Source organism: Canis lupus, chromosome 28, assembly GCF_003254725.2.
Source record: "Canis lupus dingo isolate Sandy chromosome 28, ASM325472v2, whole genome shotgun sequence".
Taxonomy (NCBI): Eukaryota; Metazoa; Chordata; class Mammalia; order Carnivora; family Canidae; genus Canis; species Canis lupus.
In genome coordinates, this window is record NC_064270.1 from 24,315,001 (window position 1) to 24,340,520 (window position 25,520).

At 46.5% G+C, this 25,520-nt stretch overlaps 1 protein-coding gene across 50 annotated transcripts in view; it reads left to right on the top strand.

The window, feature by feature from the left end:
• Positions 1-25,520, top strand: part of TCF7L2 (transcription factor 7 like 2) — a 281,057-nt gene that overhangs the window by 161,180 nt on the left and 94,357 nt on the right. For 25 of the 50 annotated variants that reach the window (XR_007406926.1, XR_007406927.1, XR_007406925.1 and 22 more), the window contains 6 exons: positions 11,715-11,847; positions 14,081-14,183; positions 16,149-16,235; positions 21,495-21,635; positions 22,184-22,343; positions 22,675-22,782. Coding sequence is in view for 42 of the 50 variants with exons in the window: in XM_025467219.3 (XP_025323004.3) it covers positions 11,715-11,847; positions 14,081-14,183; positions 16,149-16,235; positions 21,495-21,635; positions 22,184-22,343; positions 22,675-22,782 (732 nt within the window). In the remaining 8 variants the exon portion in view is untranslated. Of the gene's footprint in view, positions 1-525; positions 907-11,714; positions 11,848-14,080; positions 14,184-16,148; positions 16,236-21,494; positions 21,636-22,183; positions 22,344-22,674; positions 22,783-25,520 lie in introns of those variants that run through there. The other 25 variants (XM_025467222.3, XM_049103621.1, XM_049103619.1 and 22 more) reach the window with 4 other exon arrangements.

The window sequence follows — 25,520 nt, forward strand, 5'->3', positions numbered from 1 at the left end:
GCGTGTTTGGCAGACAAGGCCCTACCAAGTGTCACTCCCGTGTCACTGTGACAAGAAAATATACTTTCCCCCTCCCTCCTCCTCTGCAATGCAGCCCTCTCTCTCGAAGAAATTTGTTTTGAGGGATTTGACAATCTTGCAGATAAAGTGCCTGCCTACCGCATTCGGTTGATCATTTTCCCTCATGGCTGACCGTAATTTCTTAGCTACTCTTAGCGGTAGCTCTGTCCCTGCTGCCCAAGGTAACGGGTGAGGGAGGGGGACTTCGCTTAGGTGTCCTGGCTGGCTGGGGAGAATGGGCCTTCCCCCTCTCCTTCATGGATTTTGTAGTGGGAGAGATTAGAAACTAGAAGGAGGTTTTTTTGTTTTGTTGGTTTTGTTTTGTTTTTTAATTAAGATGAAAAAAAAATTCAGTCTGCAACCAGTTGAACTAGATGATTAGGTTTCTTTTTGCTGTGTTTCTTTATGTTTTCTTTCTTTTGGTTTTGGTTTTTGAGGGAGGATGTGTGTGGAAGGGGACGAATTAACAGAACAATGATGGGCAACGTGAGTGAGAACTCTGAGCGGTTTGAGTAAAACCAGGGCAGAAATTTGGAGCCTTCTCTATCTTTTAAGATGCTTTTTTCCAGCTCTTTAAGTGAAAGGCATAAAGGGAGGGAAGGCTGGGAGGAAGAAGAAAAGTGAGAAAAGCAGTCAGGGAGGAGAAAAAAGCTGGCCCAGTCCCATCTTGAAGGTACAGAGAAAGTTTTTTGTGAGGTGGAGAGAAAGAAGACCAAAGCTATTATGTACCCTAGGGATGCAGTTTTAGTGGGGATGGAAGATTTGAGTGGGAAGGGAGGCGCAGTGGCCTCCGGGCTCTCTCTCTTCCAGCAGTTGGGCGGTTGGCACCTCAATTTGAATTGCTGGGTGAGTAGTGGGGTGTGTGTGTGTGTGTGTGTGTGTGTGTGCGCGCGCGTGCGTGTGTGCGTTCGTGTCCTTGCTTATGGTCTTGACCATTAAACCTCTGCGCCTTTTTTTCCCCCTCTTAATTCAGACGATGGGAAGACAAAAACAAAACCAAGAATAAATGGTCAGTTCACGCTGTGCCCTTTCACTATGTACTTTCCATAGCAGTGTTTTGGGGAGTGGGGAGAAAGAGTTAAAAAAAAAAAAAAAAAGGATGAGGAGAAGAGAAAGCTTGACTTTCATCACAGTCCTTAAGCTATATAGCAATGCAGAGCCTGCAGAGCCGGCTCCCCAAGTTCCAGTAAGCTGGGGATCCGGAAAGGGGTGGTGGGGTTTAGGATTTCTTTTAACAAATAAATTTTTCTCCTTCACCCACCAGGGTGGGCTCCATTGGAAGAAAGAGAAGGGAGAATGACGTTGCCTCAGAGAGGAGCATACTTTCAAAGCTTTGAACCGTCCGAACATTCAGGCTTTTACAGTAGCAGGGCTTGTGTAAACTGTATGTTTTCCTTTCATATTTAATGCTAACTTTCTGTTGCTCTGTCTTCAGTTGTATTTATTTTCAATCTCCAAATTTAGATGCCAGCCTTTTAGGGCTACAGGCTTGCTCTTGGGGTCTGTGTTTTTAAAACTTAATATAAAATGTGTTCCGGAAACCGGAGCAGGAGACCCATGGCAGCCCATTGTGGTGTTAATGATTAGGAAGAGGATCCTTTTGCAAGACCAGTTCGGGGCTTAGGTTACACTCCACTCTTCAACTGTTGGGTCAGATCCTTGCCACAGCTGTAAAGGCATTCTCGAATTTGGAGGTGATTTCTATGATGACTTTTATTACTATTTTTTTGTTGTTGAGTGGCCAAACACAGAAACCTTTGCAGTAGTCAGTCAGCTCTTAGATCTGATTTTTTTGGGGCGGAAGAAAAAACATGAAATCTACAGCAGACTTAGAAGAGTCCTTCTGTTTTCAAAATCAGGAATTAAATCCTAGATATCCAGTTAAAACTCGAAGTGGTAAATGCTTCTCTAGTCGAGCATGAAGGGATGACAGATGTATGTCTTGGGGTGCAACTTTTCTAGTTAACTCTACGATCATGTGAACTGTCCAGAGTCGTGGGGAAGACAGTACAAGCTGGCACTGCGAATGTCTAAGTTGTGTTGCCGTAAATTTCCCAACCCAGCCCAGTCTCCCTTTCTGAGATTCCTGAAAGGTTCCAGAGCTTTGTTTACTCAAATTACTTGGGTTACTTAATAGCAGTCCTGCTGCTTTGGTGGCCGCTCACCCTCCATTCTTGATGTCTCATGAGAAGGGAGTTGTTTGAAAGGGTGAATTCCCGACTCCAATGATACAGATATTATGATCTTTGTATTGTCACAACAGGCTGCTGCATCGGCATTTTCTGGAAGCAACAGAGCCTGCAACCTTATATTCTTAGGGAAACCTCCCTTTTGTGGTTTGGGGTTGGTGGGGGGCCTGGCCGAGAGCTATGGAATGGAATTCTTTCCTTCTGCAACATTTTGGAATGTGATGAAATCTTGCCATGCCCTCCAGATTACATACTTCCAGATTACATACTTCTGCACACATTTGAAGATTTTTTTTTTAATTGGACTTTGCCTGGGTCATTCCCTAGTTTCGTTAAACTTCCAACTCGTCAACTTGCTTTTAGAGGGGGTCGTGTCCTTTTCACGTGTATCATTTATTGAGACTGTAGGTAGGTATCCCTTAAAGGATGTCCACGTTTGGGACACTAAGAGGGCAAAATAGAGCAGAACAATGCACTACTACCTTTGGATCTGTCATTGGCTGAATTCCTGCTGAATCCAGGGTTTGGGGGGCATTTGTGTCCATTGGGCCACAGGAAAACATTCATCCCTCCTCTCCATTTGCCTGCTCTTTTCTAGGGAGAGATTCACCTGCTTTCTGAAGGAAACAGCTGTTTCAAAGAGCACTTATCAGACTCCATGTAACAGGCATGAATTTCAAATACAGTACCGTCTAGATTTGAAAGTTAGGCACAGAGTGTATTAGAAAAATAAAAGACGTTTTTATATAGCTGGTCATTGTAAATAAATTAGAAGGCTTGGTATCAGGTTTTGTTCACTACTTTCTTGAAATCCCCAGGATGTAATAACCATTATGTACTTAAAATTTACTCTAAATCAAAATTGGTGATTTCCTTTCCATTATATTCAGGAATCCCTAGATTTGGGGTTGTTGGGGTTTTTCGGAGGGGGGGAATGTAACCTGGAAATCATTATTTTTTTTTAAGTTGTTTTGAGAATTTGAGCTTTTGGATTTCTTCATTTGGAATAGGTTAGTTTTATTCCTGGCTCTGTTTTGAAAATCTGCTCTCCCAGAAACAGCTGTACCCTCTTACCCAATTCTCAAACATTCTGTGCAAACTTGGACACTCCACAAGATTGATTATGCTAACACTAATCATTTAATACTCAAGTAGTAGAGAAATATCTTGCAGGAGGTTGGAGGTTGCAAACTACTGGGAAATTTCTTAGGAGTGAAGTGGTTGGTTCTTCATTTCTGAGACCCGGTGGAGGATTAGGACAGTCAGAGGACCCCGTGGAGGATTAAGACAGTTAGAAGACCCCGTTGTGCCTGCTGCACCCCCTCACTGACCCCTGCCATGCTGTGGCATGCTCCCGGAGGGACATAGGCAGGAAGAAAATCCTGGGAACTCACTTGTCAGGGGCCAGCCTGGACCGGGCGGGCCAAGACTTAAGCTTGCAAGTGCTTTAAAGGTTAGTTGGGGGAAAGCACAATGGGATGCTTTCTTTTTATTGGGAAATAAATGAGAATGAGTGGAAATAAATTATGTTTAATGAACTTAACTGGAAGTAATTGTTCAAGAGCCTGTGAAAGCACAGCTTTGCTGGGTCGGCCCTTGGCTGCGGCTCTCACAAAGCCGAGCAGCTGGAGCACATCTTTATTTTCCAGGTTAAAATGTTCCCCTTCGTGTGCCCACTCCCCCACCCTGACACCTCCAGCCCCACTCCCAGCCTGCCCCTCCTCCTTTTGGGGGATTAAGAAAAGGTCATTAAGAGGAGAATTTGGCCCCCAGACCCTGAATGCTTGGCAATCTGTGTGGTGTGTTACCAGCTGGGTGGTTGTATTATGGCAGGAACCAGGGGAGAAAACAAAACAAAAAAAAGGCGGAGGGCTTAGGATGGTTTGAGTTAGTTCTGTGTATATGCATATGTGTGAGAGAATTTGGATGAAGATTGGCTGCACATTTATTCTCTCCCTGCCTGCCCTGCTCAGTCATTTCCCTGCACAAAGAATTTTTAATGCTTGTGTGAGTATGAGAAACTGTGAGTCTGCAGAATTTTGTAGAAGGCAGGGAGACTCTCTTCCTCTTCTTGCCGTCTCCATGGATTTGATTCTGGGGTTGCGGGAGGGTCCAGCCATCCAGTTTACCAGACAAACAAGGAGCACCCCGATGCCAGGCTCCCTCAGGCTCCAGCAGCTGTAATCTGGCAGCCTTGTGGTGGGCACAGAGTCCCCAGCAGCACGGGCCAGGTGAGTTAGGCCGCGTGCTGCAAAGGGTGGGTCTTTCTGCAACTCACAGGCGGACCTCCTTTCTCTCAACCACCTCCTTTCTCCGAGCAAAACTTGAACCCTGTGAAGCCTTCTCTCTTCCTTGTTCTTTTCAGCAGCAGTGCTCTTGCTATCAGTATAAGTTTTGTCCAGGGAAACAGTGTGCCATTAGCTGAGAGCAGGCCCTTCTGGAGGAGTAGCTCTCGACCTCCAGGGGACTCTGGGCGTTGGACGAGGGGTCCTAGCTGGGGGGCTTCTGGAGCTGTCATGGGGAGAGGTGCAGAGCAAAATGTCTGCAGAAGCCCATCTGGCCAAGGGTGGAAGCCTGTCTGCCACCCTTTACTCCTGTCTGTGTAGGAGCTTGGCAAGATGCAATAGCGAGATGTTCACTAGGTAAGTCGAGATGGACCCGTGTGTGCAGGCCTGGATCCAGGCTGCTGTGCATGTCTCCTGACGTTCTAGCAGCCGAAGTGTGTGCTCATTGTTGGGGGAATGGGTTTGTCAAGGCAAGAGGGCTACCTTCATTGACCATTCCACCACTCTCTGGTCCATCGCCTGAAAAAATAGGACTAGTTGAGTCACAGAGGGTTGTTGATGAGGAAGAAACAGCCCCTCCTTCATCTCCACCCCCTCCTCTCCAGCGGCGCTCTGTGGCTCCAGTGACGTGCAGCATCATGAAGGGTTTGCTAGTCACCATTGGCCTTGATGCAGCCGTAGTAAGCAGCAACCAGCAAAATGCATGGAGAAGAGCTAGCTTAGCAACCCATTTTTTAATGGAAACCCGGAATGAACAGTGTCCCTTCGTGAAGCTGATTTCAGCCCCTGGGAGGGCTGAGGAACCTAAGACCACTGAAGACCTTCCATATCCACCCTGGGGAGGGGAGAAGGCTGACAAATGCTCCTCTGTGCTGCTTTTGTTTTATTGTGCTGGGCTCCTCAAGGCACTTTCTGGCCCCATTTTTCTTCTGCAGAAAAGGAGAGCAATAGGGGAGTATTGAAGAGGAGGACCGGCGGAGAGGCCGGGGCCAGCAATGGCTCTATTTGTTTTCAACGTCTGCTGATTAATAGGTTGCGAGGTGAATGGCAAGCTTTCATTCCCTTTGGGTTCCCCACAGTTACAGAAGGTTGAGGGGTCGGGGTTAGAGGAGGGGTAGCAGGGAGATCTAGAAGTGCCTGAATCAATCTTTCATTTGCCGGGTTCCAAATCACGAGCAGCATTCGGACGGGTGTGTGGGCGCTTGGCGATGAGGGTGGCGGGGGCAAGTTGCTGAGCACTGTTGCTTAAGGGTTCTTGAGAGGTCAGAGGTCAGCTGCAGGGGCACCCTCTCCCGGCTCCCCGCACTGTAGTGGGATGAATATACTTCGGGTGGGTGGAAAGGTTTTGTGTGCTCTGAGGTTTGGTAAAGGATACCCCCCCCTTTTATTCCCTTAATCATTTAACTATTAGGTGCTCAAAACCCATAGAGCATAATGACCAGAACTGGGTGAAGACTTTGCTCTGGGTAGCAGCCATCACTCCAGGTAGAAAACAGAAAGCCCTAATGATTTACGGTCAGATGAGGATTTTTGTTCCCTTTAAATAGATACTGTTTACTTCATTTAGTGGTTCAAGGTTTTTTAGCTGACTTTTTCTTTAGTTTCTTGTCAGCCAGAATTGATGGCGTGTGTTGTTTTTATCACCAGAACCCTGCTGGGCCCTGATCCTGGTTGCCTCTCTCTATTTGAGGTGCAGAAACATCCCATTAAATGTCTTTATCCCCCACCACCCATAATCAGCCACACGTTAGAAAATCCCCTGCTAAAAGTCCCTGGTGCTCTATGGCAGGGGAGTGTTCTCGCTGAGGCAGGGAGCCCTGAGCTACTCCTAACTTGCGGGGTTGGGTAGCAGGAGGCAGTATTTGCTGAAACTGGTCTAGGTTCCAGAGACTGGTGGGTGAAACTGTGAGGAAGAGATCCCTTTGTGAGTCCTGAAGCATCTCTGTCCAGTTGGCCCAGGCTAAGGTCATGGGATGCCACTCACCATTAGCATGGCAGTGAACCCTATCCCAGCATCAGTCTCTGCAGACACCAGGGGGTGGTGGAGTCAGGCAGGTGAGTGTGCAGACCTTCCCAAGGCACATGGCCTGGGACACCTACTGTGTGGCACTAATAAGAAACTCCAGCTACTTCATAGGTGTGTTACGAGGACTTAATATTTAGTATATCCTACTCAACACCAAGGCAGGTACAGTAGCAAGGCTGCATTCAAAGGTGGCAGCGGTGAGCCGTGCTGCGGTTGACTGTGGAGCTTCAGGACCAGCAGCTACTCGGTGCTCCTCTCTCCTCAGATCATCTAGACGAAGGGTTCTAGGTGACTCTGGGAGTGAGTGCCAGGTGCTGATGGAGTGGGTGTATATGGGCAACTGTAGCATATCTCCCGGACCTTACATGGAATATTTTATTCATGTTTGCTGTTTTTGTGGCTCAGAGATTCCTAGTGTTCATAATATTCCTCAAGGGTTAGATACTAGTAACTAGGCTTTCCATGCAAGTTGCCGTGACCACTGCCACCCCGACCTCGAATGTTGTTAGTTAGCTGTCGCTGGAGAGCATGATCTCTCTCTCTCTCTCTCTCTCTCTCTCTCTCTCTCTCTCACACACACACACACACACACACACACACCAGGTAGTTTTGAAGACCTACTTGATATTTAGGGAAAGGTAGTTACCGAAAAGGTACCTGGTTCTGTGTTGTAGTTGTTTGCCTCAAATAGTGGACTCTGTCTGTCAAAAGATAAAAGGGGGAGAGATGCATATTTCCTGCTGTTTATCCCACCAGTACTCCCAGCATAGAGTATTGCTTTCATTTAGATTCCCTGGGTCATTTCTGGAAGGTTGTGTGTGTCCTTCCCCCAGGAAAGGTATTTTTCACAGTTGAGTTTTCTTAGGATGGTAACAGTTATGAACACAATCCTTTAAGACCTCTTTAAAGAAGTGGGCACTGATGGTCAGGAAGGGGAAGGTCTAAGGGACATTGGCTTTTTGGGTTGGTTAGTGCTTCACTTACATGAACTCTTACTTGTTCAAGGCCCTCTGCCTGATTCTGGAAAGGCCTTTGGTCATATCTAGCTATTACTGTTTAACTTTAAACTCCTCTGCGGTCATTCTTCTTTGGTGACATGATAAAGTGATGGTTTTTCTCAAAAGAGATTAAAAAATATATTTATTAATATCACTTTTTTTTTTTAAAGAGCATGTACTTGTGAGGTGACCACAAAACATCCATACACTCTAGCCCTACAATGAACATCTTGTTTGTGAAATAAGACGTGCAGCCTGTGGATCCATTTCCCATCTGAGACTTTAATGAGAACATACTAGCGGGACGGCCAGCCCTACCTTCACTGAGCACTCCTCATTAGTACTCACTGGACAGTATTTTTCAAAGCTTCTTTATATTGCATGTGTACAGCTCTGTGCCAGGCCCAGTGTTGAGCATTGTTACAGGCGTGAGCCATAATTTGCACAATGATGCTCTGAAGTTGACCCCTGTTCTCATTTGGAGTTTGCAGAGAGAGGATGAAGCTCCTGAAACAGGTTGCACAGCTAGACTGGTCAGTTATAATTTCAGTCTAGTCTTCCTTACATTCATAGCCCTCACTCTTGGTCACGGTGTACATGCTAGGGGCCTCTAAAACCACTTTTAAGGTACTGTACTAATAAAGTATAAGACCAGCTGGTTTCTGAAGGCCTATCCAGCTTTGTTGTATGATTCTAAGTAGACTCCATTTTAGTGAATGAATCTGTGAGACTGGTCCTGTCCTTCTCTTCTTCTGATACTGTAATTGGAATTTAGTGGATCTTTGGCAGCTTTTGAGTCTCACCACTGCCACATACAAACTGGGCATGACAGGGGAGAGAAAGTTCTAGAAGACACAGTCTTAGTCCTTCAGGAACTACACTGGGACCAAGAAAGGTACATACGTGACTCTAGCATGGACATGATGTAAAATAGCAAGAAAAGGACCCTGGAGTCCTGAGAGTGGAGAGATGGGCATTTTCAAGAGTAACATCCTCCCAAGCATAGCAGCAGTCCAGGTACAGGCAGCGCGTGTGGGAATCATGCCTAGACCCTGGTTTCTGTGGGTATGACTGCATGCCTTCCTCCTGCTTACTTGGGAACCAGCCAGTCTGGAGAGATGTGTGGTTCCCTAGCCACCTGCCTGGACTACAGTCACAATCAGAGAAGAGAAACACGTCCCAAGAGGGCTCCCATATTCCCTTCCTAAAGCTGGGTAGCAGTGGCTTCGAATCTACCCCCTTCCATATTATAGAGCTTGACTGGACAGGAAAAAACCTGTTGGCTAGGCTCGAGTGTACAAAATGGTATGAAGGTGATAGTGTCTGACTTGTGTCAGAATGACCTTCATACATGGTTCTAAGAGGAAGAGGGGGAAATTAACTTTTGAATCCTACACCCAGTGGACACTGTTGCACAGATTCTGTCTTCATCCTTTGCTAGACAAGTAGAGAAAGGTTTTCCCCACGTTTCCTGTTAGTCCTGCTTGGAAGGCAGCCATGGAATTTGTGCATCTGAACTGTAGACAGAACTGTGCCATCGGGCAGTTTCTCCATAATGATAAAATAATAAATAACGGGAATAGTAAACCACCATTCCTATGCTTACCATGTGGTAGGTTCTGTACTAAGTTCTTCCCATGGATTTTCTTGAGATCTAGGATTCATGATCCGTGATTAGGACCCAGGCCTCTTAACCTTTATGCTTGTCTGTGCACATGTGGTTCTTTGGTCTCCGGGTCATGACTGAACAGATAGAGCTGCCACCTGTTGCCCTCAATAGGCCAAGTCAAGATGCCTGGGTCCTGAGCTCAGGCCTACTGCGTCAGGTTCCGAGGATCAGGTATTGAGATTCGTAACAAGCATCCTGAGAGAAGCTTGAGCCAGCCAGTGCCAAGAACTGTAGGCTCCACTCCCACTACCGGGCCCTCATACCCCCATCCTTTGCTTCCTTCCATTGCTTATGGTGGTCCCTCAACCTCTCAGCGACTGTCTTCCCTGCTTTGGGTTATCTGTGGTTCCTCCTAACTCCTCTCCTAGCTTTTCCGCACTTAGTTTAAACCATCTGGAACTGGTCTGCCTTCTTTCATTTCAGAAGGTGTGTATCTTTCCAACCAAATAAAAACATTTCTGGAAAGTGGCAGTACTCCTTTTCCTTTCCTCCTGCGGGTCTTCATGCCCTCTGCCTAGGTTCTGTCCCTTCCTCTCCCTCGCTCTCCTTTTCTTCCTCCTCTCCACCCCAGCATACAGTAAGAGTCCATTTGATGGTTACTTTTCAATTTGTCCTAAACAGATATGTTCCCCCCAAAAAGAATCCTCAGTGCATGTCCGTAAGATGCTGGTTCTGGCCCTGGGGCAACAGCCCTTCACTCTGCTGGCTTTGGCCTTGCCCAGACCTTCATGGCTGCTAGGGAAGTGTTACCCAAGCTCCCTTAGCTTTGGTGCTTTTCATTTCAGTGCTTTGATTGCAAACTGGTAATTCACAGCATAAGGCTCTTTGAGCAACTAGCTAGTCTCCTCTGAAAGTGTCCAGTTGTTTATGGGCATCGTTAAACCAGGCTATTGCAAGTGTCGACTTCTTTTTCTGTAGTTTTGTTTTGTTTTGTTTTGTTTTTTCTGGAGCACATGGAAGAAGGCCATATTTTCCTTTCCGAACATGCTCGTGAAAGTTAGAAGCCCCTTTTAGAGATGCCTTCCCCACGACTAACTGGGGTGAAAAATATTCTTTCTATGTTTATACCCCTTCCTTATTCATTAAAAAAAAAAAAAAAAAAAAAAAAAAGGACAAGAAGGAAAACGTAAAGCGAACTTAACTGCTCGGTGGTCCCTGAACTCAAGAGGCACTAGTGGGCAGCATTGAAACCTCACTTCTTTCCTTGTAATGCAATTCCTTTTCCTTGATGTTAATGCAAGTTGTGCCTTCCTAAAAGTAATAAAAGGAAATGAAGACACGTTCTGAAATGAAACTTGACTCTAATCCATTCATCATCTAATACTAGCCTCTTTATCTTCGCTGGTACCTAATCTGGTTAAATGTCCCTGTTGTAGGATTTTAGTGAAAATCCTCTATGGGGAATAGGGTTTTTTTGCAATTGGATTACTCTCAGTAAATGGCCCAGTAGTTCGCTTGTTTCAGCTTCCATTTTTTCTTTGTGATCTTGCTGGGCTAAGTTACAGCACCGCATAGTGGAGGGGGTGGGGTGGACTGAGAGGGGTGTGGGAGGGAGGAGGTGAAGAATTTGGAAAGGTCTGGTCATGGCAACTAGAAAAATCTTTAAAACGCTTTTCTTTTTTTCCTGCTCTATCTACCCTTCTTGAACATATAAATGCCTGTACTTGGTTTGCTACAACTGCTCGTTTCTAAATTGCACACCTTTTATTAGCCCGATTTATCATCATTCAGTTAATTTATTAGTGTTCCCCCATGACTTCCTAATGAAATTCCTAATGAATTCGGGGCTGCTGTGATCTGCATAAAATATGCAGGTGCTTGCCTGGCAGTTTAGGGCTTTCTGGTAAAGTTCACACCCCCAACCAGACCAGGAGTGGGGCTTTTCATCCATCCTGTCTGGGAAGGATTGTGGCCTGCCTGCTGCTTCCCAGGGGTGGGGAGCGATTAGGAGCCCGCGGTGGTAGATAGGGAGGCTGGGTAGCTGGGATTTGGGTCCTCCCGGGTTTCTTGTAAAGGAAGGTTTTCCTAGCCTGTTTGCCTCCTGAAGGTCCCTCTGCTGGGGCCCTGGGGTCAGAGACACCCCCCCTTCACCCCTTGCAGGAACCCAGTGGCCTGGTAGATTAAAGTCCCCACTTCCGATGTAGCTGCCCATTGGAAAAGCGCACAGTCGGGGTCCATGATGGGGTGGTGGTGCAGGAGGTGTTTTCAAAGCCAGGCCCCGTAGGGAGGGAAACAGGGAAGCATGTCTACCGTGAGAGCGTTCCTTATAAATATCGGTTATTGTAATCCATGGATTGGGGTCAGGGCTGTGGGTAGAATCCAGCACCTCTTACAAACTCTGGGAGGGAGGGAGAGCAGGGCGGAGGGCGGAAGGGCATGGGCCAGCCCCCTACTCGCTGGGGGGGGGTGGGGGGGCAGTGTTCAGAAGTCTCATCAGTTACCAGGAGCCAGCTTGACAGTGTCCTCCTCTGTCTCTCCTGCCCACAGTCGAACAAAGTGCCCGTCGTGCAGCACCCTCACCATGTTCACCCTCTCACGCCGCTCATCACGTACAGCAATGAGCACTTCACCCCGGGAAACCCACCTCCACACTTACCAGCTGACGTAGACCCCAAAACAGGTAGGCCGTGCACATGGTACCAAGAGGGTGTGCTGGGTCTGGGGCCATCTCACCTGCTGGGGAGGGATGGGGGGCAGAGAGTGGGGGCTCCTGTTCCTCTCCTGGGTGCTGAGAAGAAAGCTCTTTGGGGAGGCCAGAGCCTGATGATGGAGTAGCTTCTCCTCTCCTTAGGGGAAGTCCATGTGTAGTGCTAACCATTATTCTAGATCTCCCAATACCCCAGAGGGCCTGGCTGTGAATCTTGCACTGTTTTTCAGGGGTAGCTTTTAAGTAACTCCAAGAGCCACAAACAGACTTGGAGGCAGTTATAGTTGTGGAGGCATCTCGTAGCCTCCCTCTCAGCAAGTTGGGAATACGGGAGCCCTTCCAGCATGGCTCCCCAACCAAAGTCCTGGTTCCCTCAGCAGCCAAGGGAACCAGTCACTTGATGATGATTTACTGGTCCAGCCTCTAGAGGCCACAGCACTGGGTCCTGCGTTGTCTTTGCTGATTTCGGTTCTTGTTCCCCTACAGTATCCTGGGTATCACCAAGTCCATTATACAAATGTGAAAACCAAGTCCATGGTGGAACAACCAATAGAGTCTCAGGCAGATGGGGCCATGTCATCCTTCAGCCTTTATATTTTCCCCCCTCTTTTCATCCCATGTACTCACCGAGTACAGCGTTACTTGTAGCCCACCCTGTAACAAGATTTCAAGCAAGCCTCCGGCTACCGCTCCTAGAGGGGTAGTCCTGGGAGAGCAGTGAAGGCCAGGCCAGGCTGGGCAGTACACTGGCTGGGGTTTCTCTGACCAGCTAGTTAATTAGAAGGATGAATTCTAAATGGCTATTCCGTGTCACTTCGTCAGAGGGGATTGTTTGGTGTTGAGCTGAGGTAGATTGCCCGTTCATGCAGACTTTGCTGCCCCTGAATGAAGCCACACATTAGCTGGTTTTCACCAGCTTCTGAGCCCCCTTTGTGCTCCGGGGGACCCAGCCTGGTGCTTGGATGGCTGGAGCAGGCCGCCAGCGGGCCCCAGGCTCTGCAAGTGAATGGCAGCATCAACGTCTCATTTAAATAATGGTAGTACAGGGAATAGCTTTTAAATGGTTATCGTAAAACATATGATTAACGTCTGCAGACTGTTTACTTTTCCTCTGCGAACATTCTTTCAAGTGTGCAAATGGCTTGGTGTAGGGTCCAAGACCAGCTAATCTGTTTGGTTTTTGTAATAGAGAGAAAGCAATGTCTGCATGAAAATGTCACCCAGGGAGACTTAACTTACAGATTAAAAGCTTCCTGAATGAATTAAAAAAAAAAAATGGAATAGTTTTCATCCACAGACGTGCAGCTCATTACCTCCAGTACTGTGTTAATTCTGTAGCATTGTTCGTTTTCTTCCCCTTCAGCTCTTTAGATCAGTTCCTCGGTGTCAGAATTGCTCCCAGCGCTCTTGCTTTTCTCAGAATTGATTACAGGATGTGCTCCTGTGGGATAAGTAAGTGTGCAGGGCATGGGCCTTCAGGGTGTGCTCAGGTGTGTCATGTGTGCGTTCCTAGCTCTCATGATGCAGGACTACCTACCTGGTCAGCAAGCAGGTAGGGCTGATTCTTCCAGGTGCCACTTCCAGACGGTTAGGTTCTAGAGTGGAGCCTGCCAGGCCTCCGGCCTACTGGTCTGCTCAGTTCAGGATCTACCCTGGGCAAGAGTCCATGCCTTGTCGTGAAATTCTGCCACAGCTCATCCTCTAAGCTGAGGTGGACATTTCTAGAGGAGTTAACCTTTTTTTTTTGAAAGCAGGCAAGAGTAACCCTTCGAAAAGCCGAAACTTAAAAGGCGTATTAGAAACCTAGAGGAATAAGTCTCATGCAGACAAGTCATTAGAATTAAAAGGAGTGGAGGCCCAAGTCAGGAGGGCAGAGGATTTATATGACCTGATCACCTACTGGTGCCAAGTCTTCAGATTTTTCTTTAATTTTCAATAATCACTCGGATCCCGTAAGGCAGAAGTAACCCAAAGCGGCATTTACCCCAAGTACCCATCCACCTCCAGTGAGATAAACCAATTTATCAAGGTAGGGTGGGGAGAGATAGTGAACAGAACTTACCCACAACGATCATGGTCACGGAAGGAATCTCGCGCTAGCGTCAAAGAAGAGAAGTCTCCGTCCTCCTTTACTGATTCCCATCCCCTGGCAGTTTCTCTTTCCTTCTCTCCTCCTTTGTACCTAAAATGCCACTTCTTCTCCCAGGAATCCCACGGCCTCCGCACCCTCCAGATATATCTCCGTATTACCCGCTATCGCCTGGCACCGTAGGACAAATCCCCCATCCGCTAGGATGGTTAGTACCACAGTAAGGAGTTCCATTTTTTAATTCCCTTTTTGTTTCTTACATGGGCATGCTTATTATTTATCGTGTGTGTGTGTGTGTGTGTGTGTGTGTGTGTGTGTGTGTTTCAGAAGATGGGTGGTGAGCAAGGGCTGCAGGGAGGAGGGGCATGTAGGGAAGATGCTTACGAAGGTGCCCTGTGGGAAGCAGGCCCTCGGATGGGCCATGTAGGAAAAAGGTTATTGATACTTAGCATTATGAACCCAGAGTCCCCAAAGACTCTAGGCTTCTCTCTGAACAAAAGTGTCCTTAAGATACTTTGGAAACTATAGAGGCTCTGAGGGCTTCTATCAAAGGAAGCTGATCATGGCTCTTCTGCTGGTGGCAGCCCAGCCTGGGGTCCTGTTGGTTTGAAGCAGCCTGGGCCGGAGAACAGGCATAATGTCATTTTGAAATCCAGGGGTGAGAGTGGGGGGTTATTCTCTCAGAATCCCCTCACCCTGTCATCTGAACTGTGACTCCCAAGGTTGGCAACAGAAGTGGAAAGTGCACTCTGTCTGTTGTCTCAACAGACAGAGTGCAACCAGCATCTCTCTGAGATTCTTGGTTCACCTAATTATGGGGGGCGGGGTGGGGGATCTGGAATCCCTACTCCAGCATGTGGGTCCTTCCTGAGTGCCAGCCAAGGCTCCTGGCAGTGTGCAGGGCACCAAACTGCCTTTTACGATTTGTCTTCCTGTCACCCAGCCTTGCTTTTATAGTACTAGCCATTAACCTTCCTTAGACAACTTTAAAAATGTGTGTTTCAAAGCCAGAGTGGAAAGGCCTTTAATGCATAAGCATATGGTGCATGAGTATGCATGTGTGTATGCATATTAATAGCTGTTTTGTGATTGCATTTTTGTGTATGTGTTTCTCCATGTTTATCAGTGATCTCTACTCCAAAAAACAAGGACAATTTGTTGTCTTAACAGGAATACATCCTGGTAAAAGTCAGAATTTGGGGTCTTGGGGAAGACACACCCTTTGATAGCCTTACAGAAGATATGGTTTTGAAGTAGTTCACCTAGTATTTCTCTAGTTGAACAGACTCTACCTTGTTTTGTGAAAAACAGCCTGTATTATGAAGTAGCTGTACAAAATACCAACCATGGGTGTACTTTCTGTTTATTTTTTGCTCCTTTCATTTTGTTTTGGAGGGTAGACCTGGACATGAGCTTGTGTCCCATTCCTTCCTCAGAAAATGGGGCCATTCCTCGAATGGTTCTCTGTTATCCCTTGCCCCGTACAGCTGATGGGTAGATATTTGAAAGCTAGATAAAAAGGAATAGCCAACTCAGACAACCCTCTGTCAGAAAAAGTTGTGTGTCTTTCATGAGGATGCTATTTTGCATGTTGCTGTATTTTTTAATTATTGTAATGAGGTGTGATTGTCTATTGGTTACCCACAATTCTTCTTGGGGACTCTCCCCCCGGTAACTCTTGTCAACACTTGTTAATTTGACAAAAGGCTACAAATTAAGCTCTGTTAATTTAATGTTTTCTCACCGAGATCTAAATACCGAAAGAGGCCCAAAGCGTAACTGAAGTCCTTTGATTCACTGTACTTTATTTTGGTATAAATTTACATTCATTATTGTTTTCCTTTGGATGTGTAGCCCTCAATTAGTGTGATGGCTCCATTAAAGCAAGCGAGACTTCGCCTTTAATTATTACAACAAAACACCTAGTTTCAGCTTGGGGAGAGGGTCTCTATTGACATAAGCAGAGGTTATAAAATTTAATTAGCCATTCCTATCAGATTTATGGCATTCAAATTGTTCTGTGTTTCTTCCCTTTGATCCTTCCTGTACAATCCCCAAGATTTTTGTTCTGATCAAATGAGAATAAAGCTTACTGTGCAGAGAGAACTTTCCCTTTTTATTCTTTTTCTTTTCCCCACCCCCACCCTTGTTTGCACTCTCTTACTCTGTACTCCCCTCTTCATAGGCAAGGTCAGCCAGTGTACCCAATCACGACAGGAGGATTCCGTCACCCTTACCCCACAGCTCTGACCGTCAACGCTTCCATGTCCAGGTGAGTTCCAAGCACCAGGGCCTCCATCCAAGTCAACCATGGGTGGCTTCTTGGAAAGTTTTCTAGGTAGCTCCCAGGCCATCCAGAGGCTGCTCCTTCATGGAGTTCTAATGGTCTAGGACCGATAGGGCATTAGGCTTGAGTCCTAGAAAATACTGAAAAGTTAATCTGAACTTCTAAGGTAGGTGATGTCAAAATTTTGAGATTGAATTTTGGAATCAACGTAGCAAGTGGCTTTTTTTTTTTTTTTTTTTTAAATAACTGAAGAAGGCAGGAAGAAGTTTAGTTAGGACACACGGAACTTTTTAAAATGTTGTTTCTGTCTTGTCCTGTACTGGGTAAGAAAGGAAAGGGTGGAGATAATTTTATGATTATGTAAAAGAGAGTTTGAGAAAAGGGTGTGGTCTTTTAACAATTCAGCATCTTCTCTGTCAACAAGGAGGGACACCCCGTGCCCAAACACACCCCTCTCTAAAGTAGCACTGCCCCCCAGAGAATTATAAAGGGAGCCCCATATGGAATTTGAAGTTTTTAAGTAGCCAAAGGTTAAAGGAGGCAGGGGGGAAGCCCAGGTGAAATTCTTTTTAATGATCTATTTTATTCAACCTAATATTTTCCAAATATTATCATTTTGACATGTTAGCACTGTAAAGCAACTTTTAATGAGATTTTACACTCTGTTTTGTACTTTGTTTTTGAAATCTGGTATGCATTTTATAAAATGTTGAGTATACTTAACAGCACATCTCAATTTGGACCGGCCACATTTCACATACTCAAAAGCTATATGCGGCTGGTGGGTATCACACTGGCCTTTGAGCTCTAAATCTTGGAAAGTTAAAAAAAAAAAAAAAAATCATGTGTGCAGAACAAGAATTTGAAAGGAACCCATCAAATAACCAGCAAAGAATTCCTACACCCTGACAAAGGACATAATGATTTTACTTTCCTTCATAGGGGAGCATCTTCAACTTCTAATTTAAATATTTTGGGTAACAAACTCCACCCTGACTTCTCATACCTTGTATGAAATATTTTACTGTGTTTATTTGGATAAAAATGGTAACTTCTTCATTTAAAAAAAGTTGTGTGTGTGTGTGTGCACGTGCACGCACATGCATTCATATATCTTTAAGCACATAAATAAATGTGTCATACACACATACCCACATACGTATACCTGGATCTTTGTAATCCTCCGTTCTCCTTTTCCTCTCTCTAATTAATTCTGGCTAATTTTTCAGTGAGTGCTAGTTTATTTACAAACCGGTTGGCAGCAGTGGGTTTAAGTAGTCACTAATCGCTCCTAATGATAGTTTTATTTTCTGTTCATCTGATTTTCAGTCAAGTTAATTAAATCGGTGGAGGTTTAGACTTTCCTGATGGGCTACAACAAGTAATCCATTTTGATGATGTCCCATAATTAAATCAGCATGCATTACATGGCAGGGATGCTGTCCCTAGCATCTTTTCCTAATCTCTGTAGTCCGTATGGGAACCCAAGGCCAGAGGGAGGGTTGGAGAGACAGGACAAGACAGTCCCTTTTCCTGCTTACAAAACAGTAATTTTGGTGGGGGAAAGAGTAAAAATCCCTTCCAGTTAGAAAAACAAGCTATAGTCCACCTACCATTTGTAATTACGCCACGAAGATCACCTAATTTTAAAGATCCAGTCTCCGAGTGTGACAAATGATCCCAGTTTCAAAATCCACACCAATATTGGTTAGGTGGGAAAATGCTTGAGCATTCTGTTCTCCAGCGAGAGGAGGAAGGTTATGTTCATTAAATAATGTCATCACAACCTTGCAAAGCATGAGAACGAATTGGGAGTCTCCCAGGAGGGGAGCTGCTTCAGAGCAGCCCTAATCCACAGCTCATCTTCCCTGCAAGCCAGCGTTTATATCATGCACCTGATTGTTTTGCATGTTTGTTTATTCGATGCGTTCTGGAGGTTAAAAGCAGTGAAGTAATCGTAGGATAGGGATTGGGGTTAAGCTTATCGATTGAATTATCATTAGGAGGTTAGTCGATGATTTAGAGGTGGGCAAGGGGGTGGAGGAGAGGAAGGAAACAGTGGGAGGAAAGGTTAGGGGCTCGAGGTACAGGGGGGAAGGCCGCCGATTCCCCAGGTAGGCCTTATGAAAGGTAGCTAGTTAAAAAGCGTATACAGCAAATTAAATACATTATTGTGGTAATGGGGCGACAGAAGTATAGGTCTATTATACTTATGGCAGTTATAGGAAATGTAGGCAGCTTGCCCTGTTCCAGAACACCCTTTGATATTCATTCTATTCAGCAGCGGGGCCAGGACTTCTCAGAATTAAGTGATGGGTCATTATACTTTAAACACCATGGAGAAGCCTAGATTGGCAATTAAACAGCTCTTGCTGACACTCACTTGTGCCACCCTGTGACCCCCTTTAGATTGAGATGTTGGAGCTCCGGGCCCTCAGCCTGCTAAATTGGTGCAAGGCTCTTCTCCTGACGAGAGCGGGCTCTGAAATCTGCCGGCTTCAAAGGGAGAGAGATCATGTATAAACCATAATGTGGGTGCACCGTGGCTCACAAAAAATAAGGCAGGAAGAGATGAAATGTTACAAGTGCAAGGGGGAAAATGAGAGAATAATGACAAACCTAATGCAACTCAAAGCAGGATTGTTGCACAGGAAAATGCATCCCACTGCTTGTGCATAAAATCAAGGCCGGCAGATGACATCCAGTTAACAGAAACGCGTCAACAGTGAAGTAAAGTGAGAGTGAGCAAGAGAGGAGCCCCTGAGACAGCCAGAAACAAAAATTAGTTGTCCTTAACAAGTTAAGGTTCATCATTATATTCTGGCTCGGAGCCATAAAAGCAGACGGGGGTATATAATGAGCTGCTTAGAATTTTTAGGGTGTTTATTGCATTTCATGAAATAGTTGTCTGCAGAAAGGAATTTCTTAAGCAAAGGTATGCATGTAGCCACCCCTTCCCCCCAACACCCCATTTCTTTCTCTGCTGTACGTTTTTCAGATACATGAATATGTGTCTAGGCATGTGAACTTGGAAGCGTTGGTTCCCCACGGCCTGCGCTGGACATTTTGCCCCCCACACCACAAAATGTACTCAAACTGTGGTAGCTGCCTGTCGGCGCATGTGCACACCTCCCCACACAGTGTTTTTGTCTCTCCCCCTCTCCCCCTTCTCTCTCTCTGTCTGTCTCTCTCTGTCTCTCTCATGTCTGTACACATATTCTCATTCAGCAAGAAGAGAACATATGTATTTGAGGAATGTCAAGCCTTTAAAATTCACAGTAAAAGCTGCCACTCCACCCACCGCTTCACCCAAGGGCTTCCAAGAACACATGTTCTTAAGTTATGTTTCCTCAGAGGCCCTTGTGCAGTGGGAAGGAACAGGGTGTAACATGGGAGCCCAAGTGCCTCCCGAGGGTTTGCTTTTCATTTTCTCTGGGAAGGGGAATGGGGATTGTTTGTTTTCTTTTTCTTTCTCTTAGGCTCTTCCCTCCCTCCCTCCCTCCCTCCCTCCCTTCCTTCCTTCCTTCCTTCCTTCCCTTCTTCCTTCTATATACCCTAAAGGATTTAAATGTTTCTTATTTTACAAAATCATGTCATTGTTACCAAACTTTGATACCTTTGATACGGGCTTAAATTTGTAAAAGGTAGTGGCAGGAGAGGGCCACATCAGGATGAAATTTCTGAGTCAAATGTCCACTACGAGTCTGGGCCCTTTCAGAAATCTGCATTATTCATTGATATTTTCTCCATTGATCTATGCAGATTGTTAGTGGGTTTTTTTGTTTTGTTTTACCATTGTTCAGATTAACATTTGCTACATTATTTGGGTGAAATGGAAACTTTTCATATCCAGTCCATATATGAAAAGAACCTTATACATGCAGGATCCACTTGAAATCACTATCTCAGGGCACTCCCAGTGCCCACCAGAACTGGCCGCCTGGAGAGCAGGTCTTCGTTCTCTGGATGCTTATGTGAGACCATTTTGGTTTGAATTAATTAAGAAAGCATCAACTGCTTTATCTGAGTTCTCCTTCCCATGAACAGCGCCCCACCTGCTCACTTGCCCAACCTGGGCACATTGGAGCCTGGACACTGCCATTTTGTTTTCTTTCAGGGTCCTTTTTTGCATCTATCTCACCCTCCTATTCTCTATGGTAATATACCTTCTTTTAAGAAGGGTGATTCTTGTAACCCAATACAAATCATAGTGACTCCAAGCATATCAGAAAACGTGAAAGCTGTTTGATCCAGTTGTCAGTTCACCCGATGGGCCAAGGTGAACATTTTAAAATTAGCTCTTTATGTTCTAGTGAGTTTGCATGGTAAGGAAATGCTAATTCAGGGCCTAAGCGGGGCGGGGGGGAGGGGGTGGGTCAAAGAACTTTCTTAAAAATGGACAGTATTAGAGGAAAAAACAACCTTTCCTTATAGATTTACCACTTTGATAATTGTTTTAGAAGGCCTTTGGAAGCATAGGCAGCCTATTTAAGTAAAAGTAATTTAAGAATCCTTGAATTACAGAGTGGGAAAGAATACACGTCCAAATTCAGAGTTTCATTTGTGTGTGTGTATAAAATCTCATCTTTCTGTAAGAGAATGCAAGCTTATTTAAAATATCTGTGATTTATGATGAGAACCAGATAGGAAGTATTTCGATTTTCCTCATCTTTCTGCCTCACTTTCTCTCATTCCTGTCAAAACGATGGGGCACATCAGCAAAGGAAAAATAAAAATTTTATTGTACTCCATCAACAGAATGTGGCCTAATGAGGCATGTGCGGCATTGTCAAAAATGTGTACTTCAGCCACGTTAATATTTTATTTAGCTGTCAATATGCAACAATAGATTTCACCTTTCATTCTAGAGCTGATTAGGACTTAGGAAATTGTCTTCTTAGATGCCGCTAATAATGCCTCAAAAAACAAGTGGACGTGTGATTTCCAGCAGGTAGTCCGAGCCTACTCTACCGCCCAAGTACATCCGTTGTATTTGTCTTTTGCTAAAGATGTTAAAAATCATAATGTCTCTTGTCAGTAGCAATAATGAAGGGGAAGATTGGCTTTAATGACATTATGAGAATCATTATGTTTAATTTATCGCTAATTAATGCTGACAGGTTTCATATGCCTTGGGTTGCTTTCATGTGAGTGTTACGTGCTGGGTTGTTTTTTTTTTTTTTTTTTAATTGTGTGTACACATCCCTCCCCATTCATTCATTTTGATTCTGACGATTTACACAGCTTCCTGTCTTCCAGGTTCCCTCCCCATATGGTCCCACCACATCACACTCTACATACGACCGGCATCCCCCACCCGGCCATAGTCACGCCAACAGTCAAACAGGAATCCTCCCAGAGTGACGTCGGCTCACTCCACAGCTCGTGAGTTTCACTATTTCTGTGGCTTTCTCCTTCCCCATCTTGTCTGGCCTGTTGTCAGTCCAGCCCGTGGTTGGCTACCGTGCACGTGACTGCGGTAGACACCCAGCTCGGGTGCGCTCTGGATTCTGACAAAGTGTGGAGTTGGTGGTTGGTACCCACCATGGGTGTACCCGTGTCCTTGGACAGACAGACTGGGATTTGCAACCGTGTCCCCATGCCTCACCCACAACGAAACGTCTGGAGGTCTGTCCTGAGAGCACGAGAGGCACCGGCCAAGGGGGATTTGGCCACACTGTGCTTTTTCCCTCCAGCTTGGGAAAGTGTGTCCAGGACATTCAGGAAGTGATGATGAAATCTCTCTTCCCTCATACCCTCACTAGGATGTTTTTGTTCCATTTTTTGTGGTGGAGAAGACCAACGAGTACTTCTCGTTCAGAACTGCTTGGTTTGGGTGTTGAGCAGACAGGGAGATGGGCTCTCTGCTGTGGAGGAGGTAGGACCTCGCAGTTGTTGATGGGGTTGTGTCTGTCTGTCCTGTCTATATCCAGAAAGCATCAGGACTCCAAAAAGGAAGAAGAAAAGAAGAAGCCCCACATAAAGAAACCTCTTAACGCATTCATGTTGTATATGAAGGAAATGAGGGCCAAGGTCGTGGCCGAGTGCACGTTGAAAGAAAGTGCGGCCATCAACCAGATCCTGGGGCGAAGGGTACGTAGCTCCCTCACTGGGGGGAAGAATGGACGGGGGCAGAGTGGGTGGCCTGGCACCGGAGCCCTGTCCCTTCAGTCACATCCTGACTTCCTCAGTGGCCTTCATGGAGGCATGACCAGAAGTCCCCATTCGAACAACATCCTCGACCCCCCCTGCCATCCTCTTCCCTAGAGAGAGTGCAGATAAGAGAATGAGAGGATTGACAGAGCGGGTTTTGTCTGAGCACCCGTTTGTGCCAGGACCCTGCAGAGCAGACCCGTTTCTTGTCCCCGGCCACGGTGTAGTTGGTGATGTTCTGCATGCCTCCCCACCTCTCTGTCCCCTCCAGTGGCACGCACTGTCCAGAGAAGAGCAAGCGAAATACTACGAGCTGGCCCGGAAGGAGCGACAGCTTCACATGCAGCTGTACCCCGGCTGGTCTGCGCGGGATAACTATGTAGGTGGTCCTTTCTCTGCACTAGAGTCTGTAGAGGTGTGTGTGTGTGTGGGGGGGGGGGGTTCATCTGCCCAGCGGGAGTACTACCTGCCAGCTTGAATCAGGCCTCAGAACCATGCAGTGTACCCAGTCCTGGGACCAGGAGCATCTTGCCCGAGCATCAGACTTGGGGCGGGGGTGGGTGGGGGTGGGGGTCTTGTCTTGGTTTCCAGTATGGCTCCATCAGCATGCCAAAATTCTTCAAGGAGGGTGGCGGCCAGTGTTTCATTATTCCAGCCGGGACCCCAGTGGCCCCCAGTGGCTTTGACTTGGGGCTGTCCACACCTTTCGTGCCCAGGTCTTTGTAAAGACATGACTCCAGGATATGCTTTGGGGGGCTTAAGTGCTTCTCAGCAGGGGTCTCTGGGGCCTGCCAGGGGAGGACCAGTGGAGATGGGTAGGAGAGAGGGTTTGATTCCTCACAGGCCTTCCAGCAGGGCCTTGGCCCTTAAGAGGGAGAAATGAAACACTTGCCCTATACTGTGGTGCAATAGAAGCTGAAAAGCTAGTTCATCCTAAGAGGGACATGGTGGGGGGACCCCTGAAAGCAGCCAGTGGTAGTCTTTGCTGGTGGACTGGAGGAAACACCTCAGGGCCCAGGAAGGGTTGGGAGAGGGTTTGTGCTGTGTGGTGTGTCTTTCTGGGCTTTGTGTTGACTACAGGATTTGCCTAATTTCCTCTCTTGGATTTTAGAAAACACTGTGGGGCGGTGGTTTTCACTAATCACAGTGGTTGTGATGCCCATGATTCCTGTCCTCTCCTAACCTTGCTCTCCGGTGCAAGGAGAGACCTCTCTCACCACCACCCCCCCTTCTATTTCTTGTCCCGTGTTTTGCCCAGCAATATTCTGGGCTGGCCCTCCTCTACGCAGTAGATGAGATGTCCCTTATTTCACCTGATAACTCTTATTCCATGGCATTGGGTTTTATAAAGTGAATTTTAACCCTTCACTCTTTAGGGTGTCTTTAGAGACAAAACCTGCCTTGATGCCAGCAGTGGGCTTTTCCTCCTGTTTCTTGTCAATGGTGTGGAGCCATGGAGGGTTCTCTCACCTGTCCATGCTCCTGACCTAGCTCTCCTGCAGCCAGTGTCCTTAATGAAGACGCTCTCTGTACGTGGGTTGAGATCGGTTCAGTCAGGGCTGGTTGTGAGCATGCACACAACGGTACTGTGGGGACTCAGTTAAATCAGACGCATTTACTCTCAAAACTTAATGTGTCATTGGAGGCCACAGACATATATGGGTCCTGAGCGGATGCTGCTTCCCACTTGCTCTAGCTGTTTCTGTCTCTCTCTCTTTTTTTTTTTTTTAAATTTTTAAAAGATTTTAATTATTTGAGAGAGAGTGAGAGAGAGAACACATGCAGAGCAGGAGGGAGAAGTAGAGGGAGAGGTAGACTCCTCATGGAGTAGGGAGCCCGATGTGGGGCTCAATCCCAGGACTGAGCCAAAAGCAGACACTTTTACCAACTCAGCCACCCAGGTGCCCCAACTCTAGCCATTTCTCGTACCTTTCAACATGTGCCTGCTAGTCTGCTATTCACTTTGCAGATTAGGGGGTGTGAAGAACACAGACTGTGGGGCTTACCTTCCACATCCTCATCATCACCCAACCCGTCCCCCCCACTCCCACTTGCCTCCCTCTAGGTCCCAGTGCCCTTGGCTGGCAGCACAAGACTCTGTTCCTCCTGGGAGTTGAAACAGGAATTAGTACCAGTACCTCTCACTGGAATGTTTGCTCTGGTCAGGGCCCTTGTCACTCACGGATGGTCACGCACCAGGTCTTAGCTGCTTGAGACCTTTCCATTTGTCCTCAGCATGTGTGCCGTGGGGAAGCCTTTCTTCTGGAGCCGAAAGGAAGAGGATGAGAAAATTAATGCTCTCCCACAGGCTTGCTGCTCACCCCCACCTGACCTCGAGGTGGAGATTTCCAGCAGCAGGCAGGCTCTGCAGCCTCCACATGAACAGCCATCTCATTTCAGGACACTGTTCTCTGGTTTCGGGTCAGCAGCTCTTAGAGGTTACCTTCACCTTTTACCTGCTACAGACCTAATTCTTTGAGTGATCTAGAATGGTACTACAGAGAGGAATTCTGCTCCTTCATAGACATCATATCCCCAACAGACATTTGGGGTCATGCTAGGGCCTTCATGTACAGCTTTGCAGGATGCGCACTGCACAACTCTAGGGAGTGCCATTTACATTACGGTCTGTGTGCATGCTGCCCTCTGGAGTTGTGCAGGGGGAGATCTCCACAAAGATACAAGGCCAACTTTGTGGTAGTGATAGCTTCAAAAGAATGCTGCCATTGACTTGCCTGGGAGTCAGACAGGTATCGCCCTGGGGTGTTCGTGAAGTGCTTTCCAGGTTTTAGAAGGTCCATGAGGCACTTAATAATGACTGCAGCTCAGCTTCACATTCAGAAGGAGCTCGATATAATAGGGGAATCTCTGAAGACTTGAGAGAAAGTTTAGAGGTCCATCTAGAGCTAGCGATGAAGGAGCTTCCTCTCTTATATGGGGTACTGTCAGAGGCCTATCACAAAGGCTCCTTACGCATGAGTGTAAACACACATACACACACACACACTCCCCCCTCCCTCGCTTCTGTGCCCCAGGAAACGGTCTGTGGAGCAAGGGTCAGAATTAAAGGTCTTAGGGGTTTGATTGTGGTAGAACTTGTCAGGTTTGGGGCTTGAC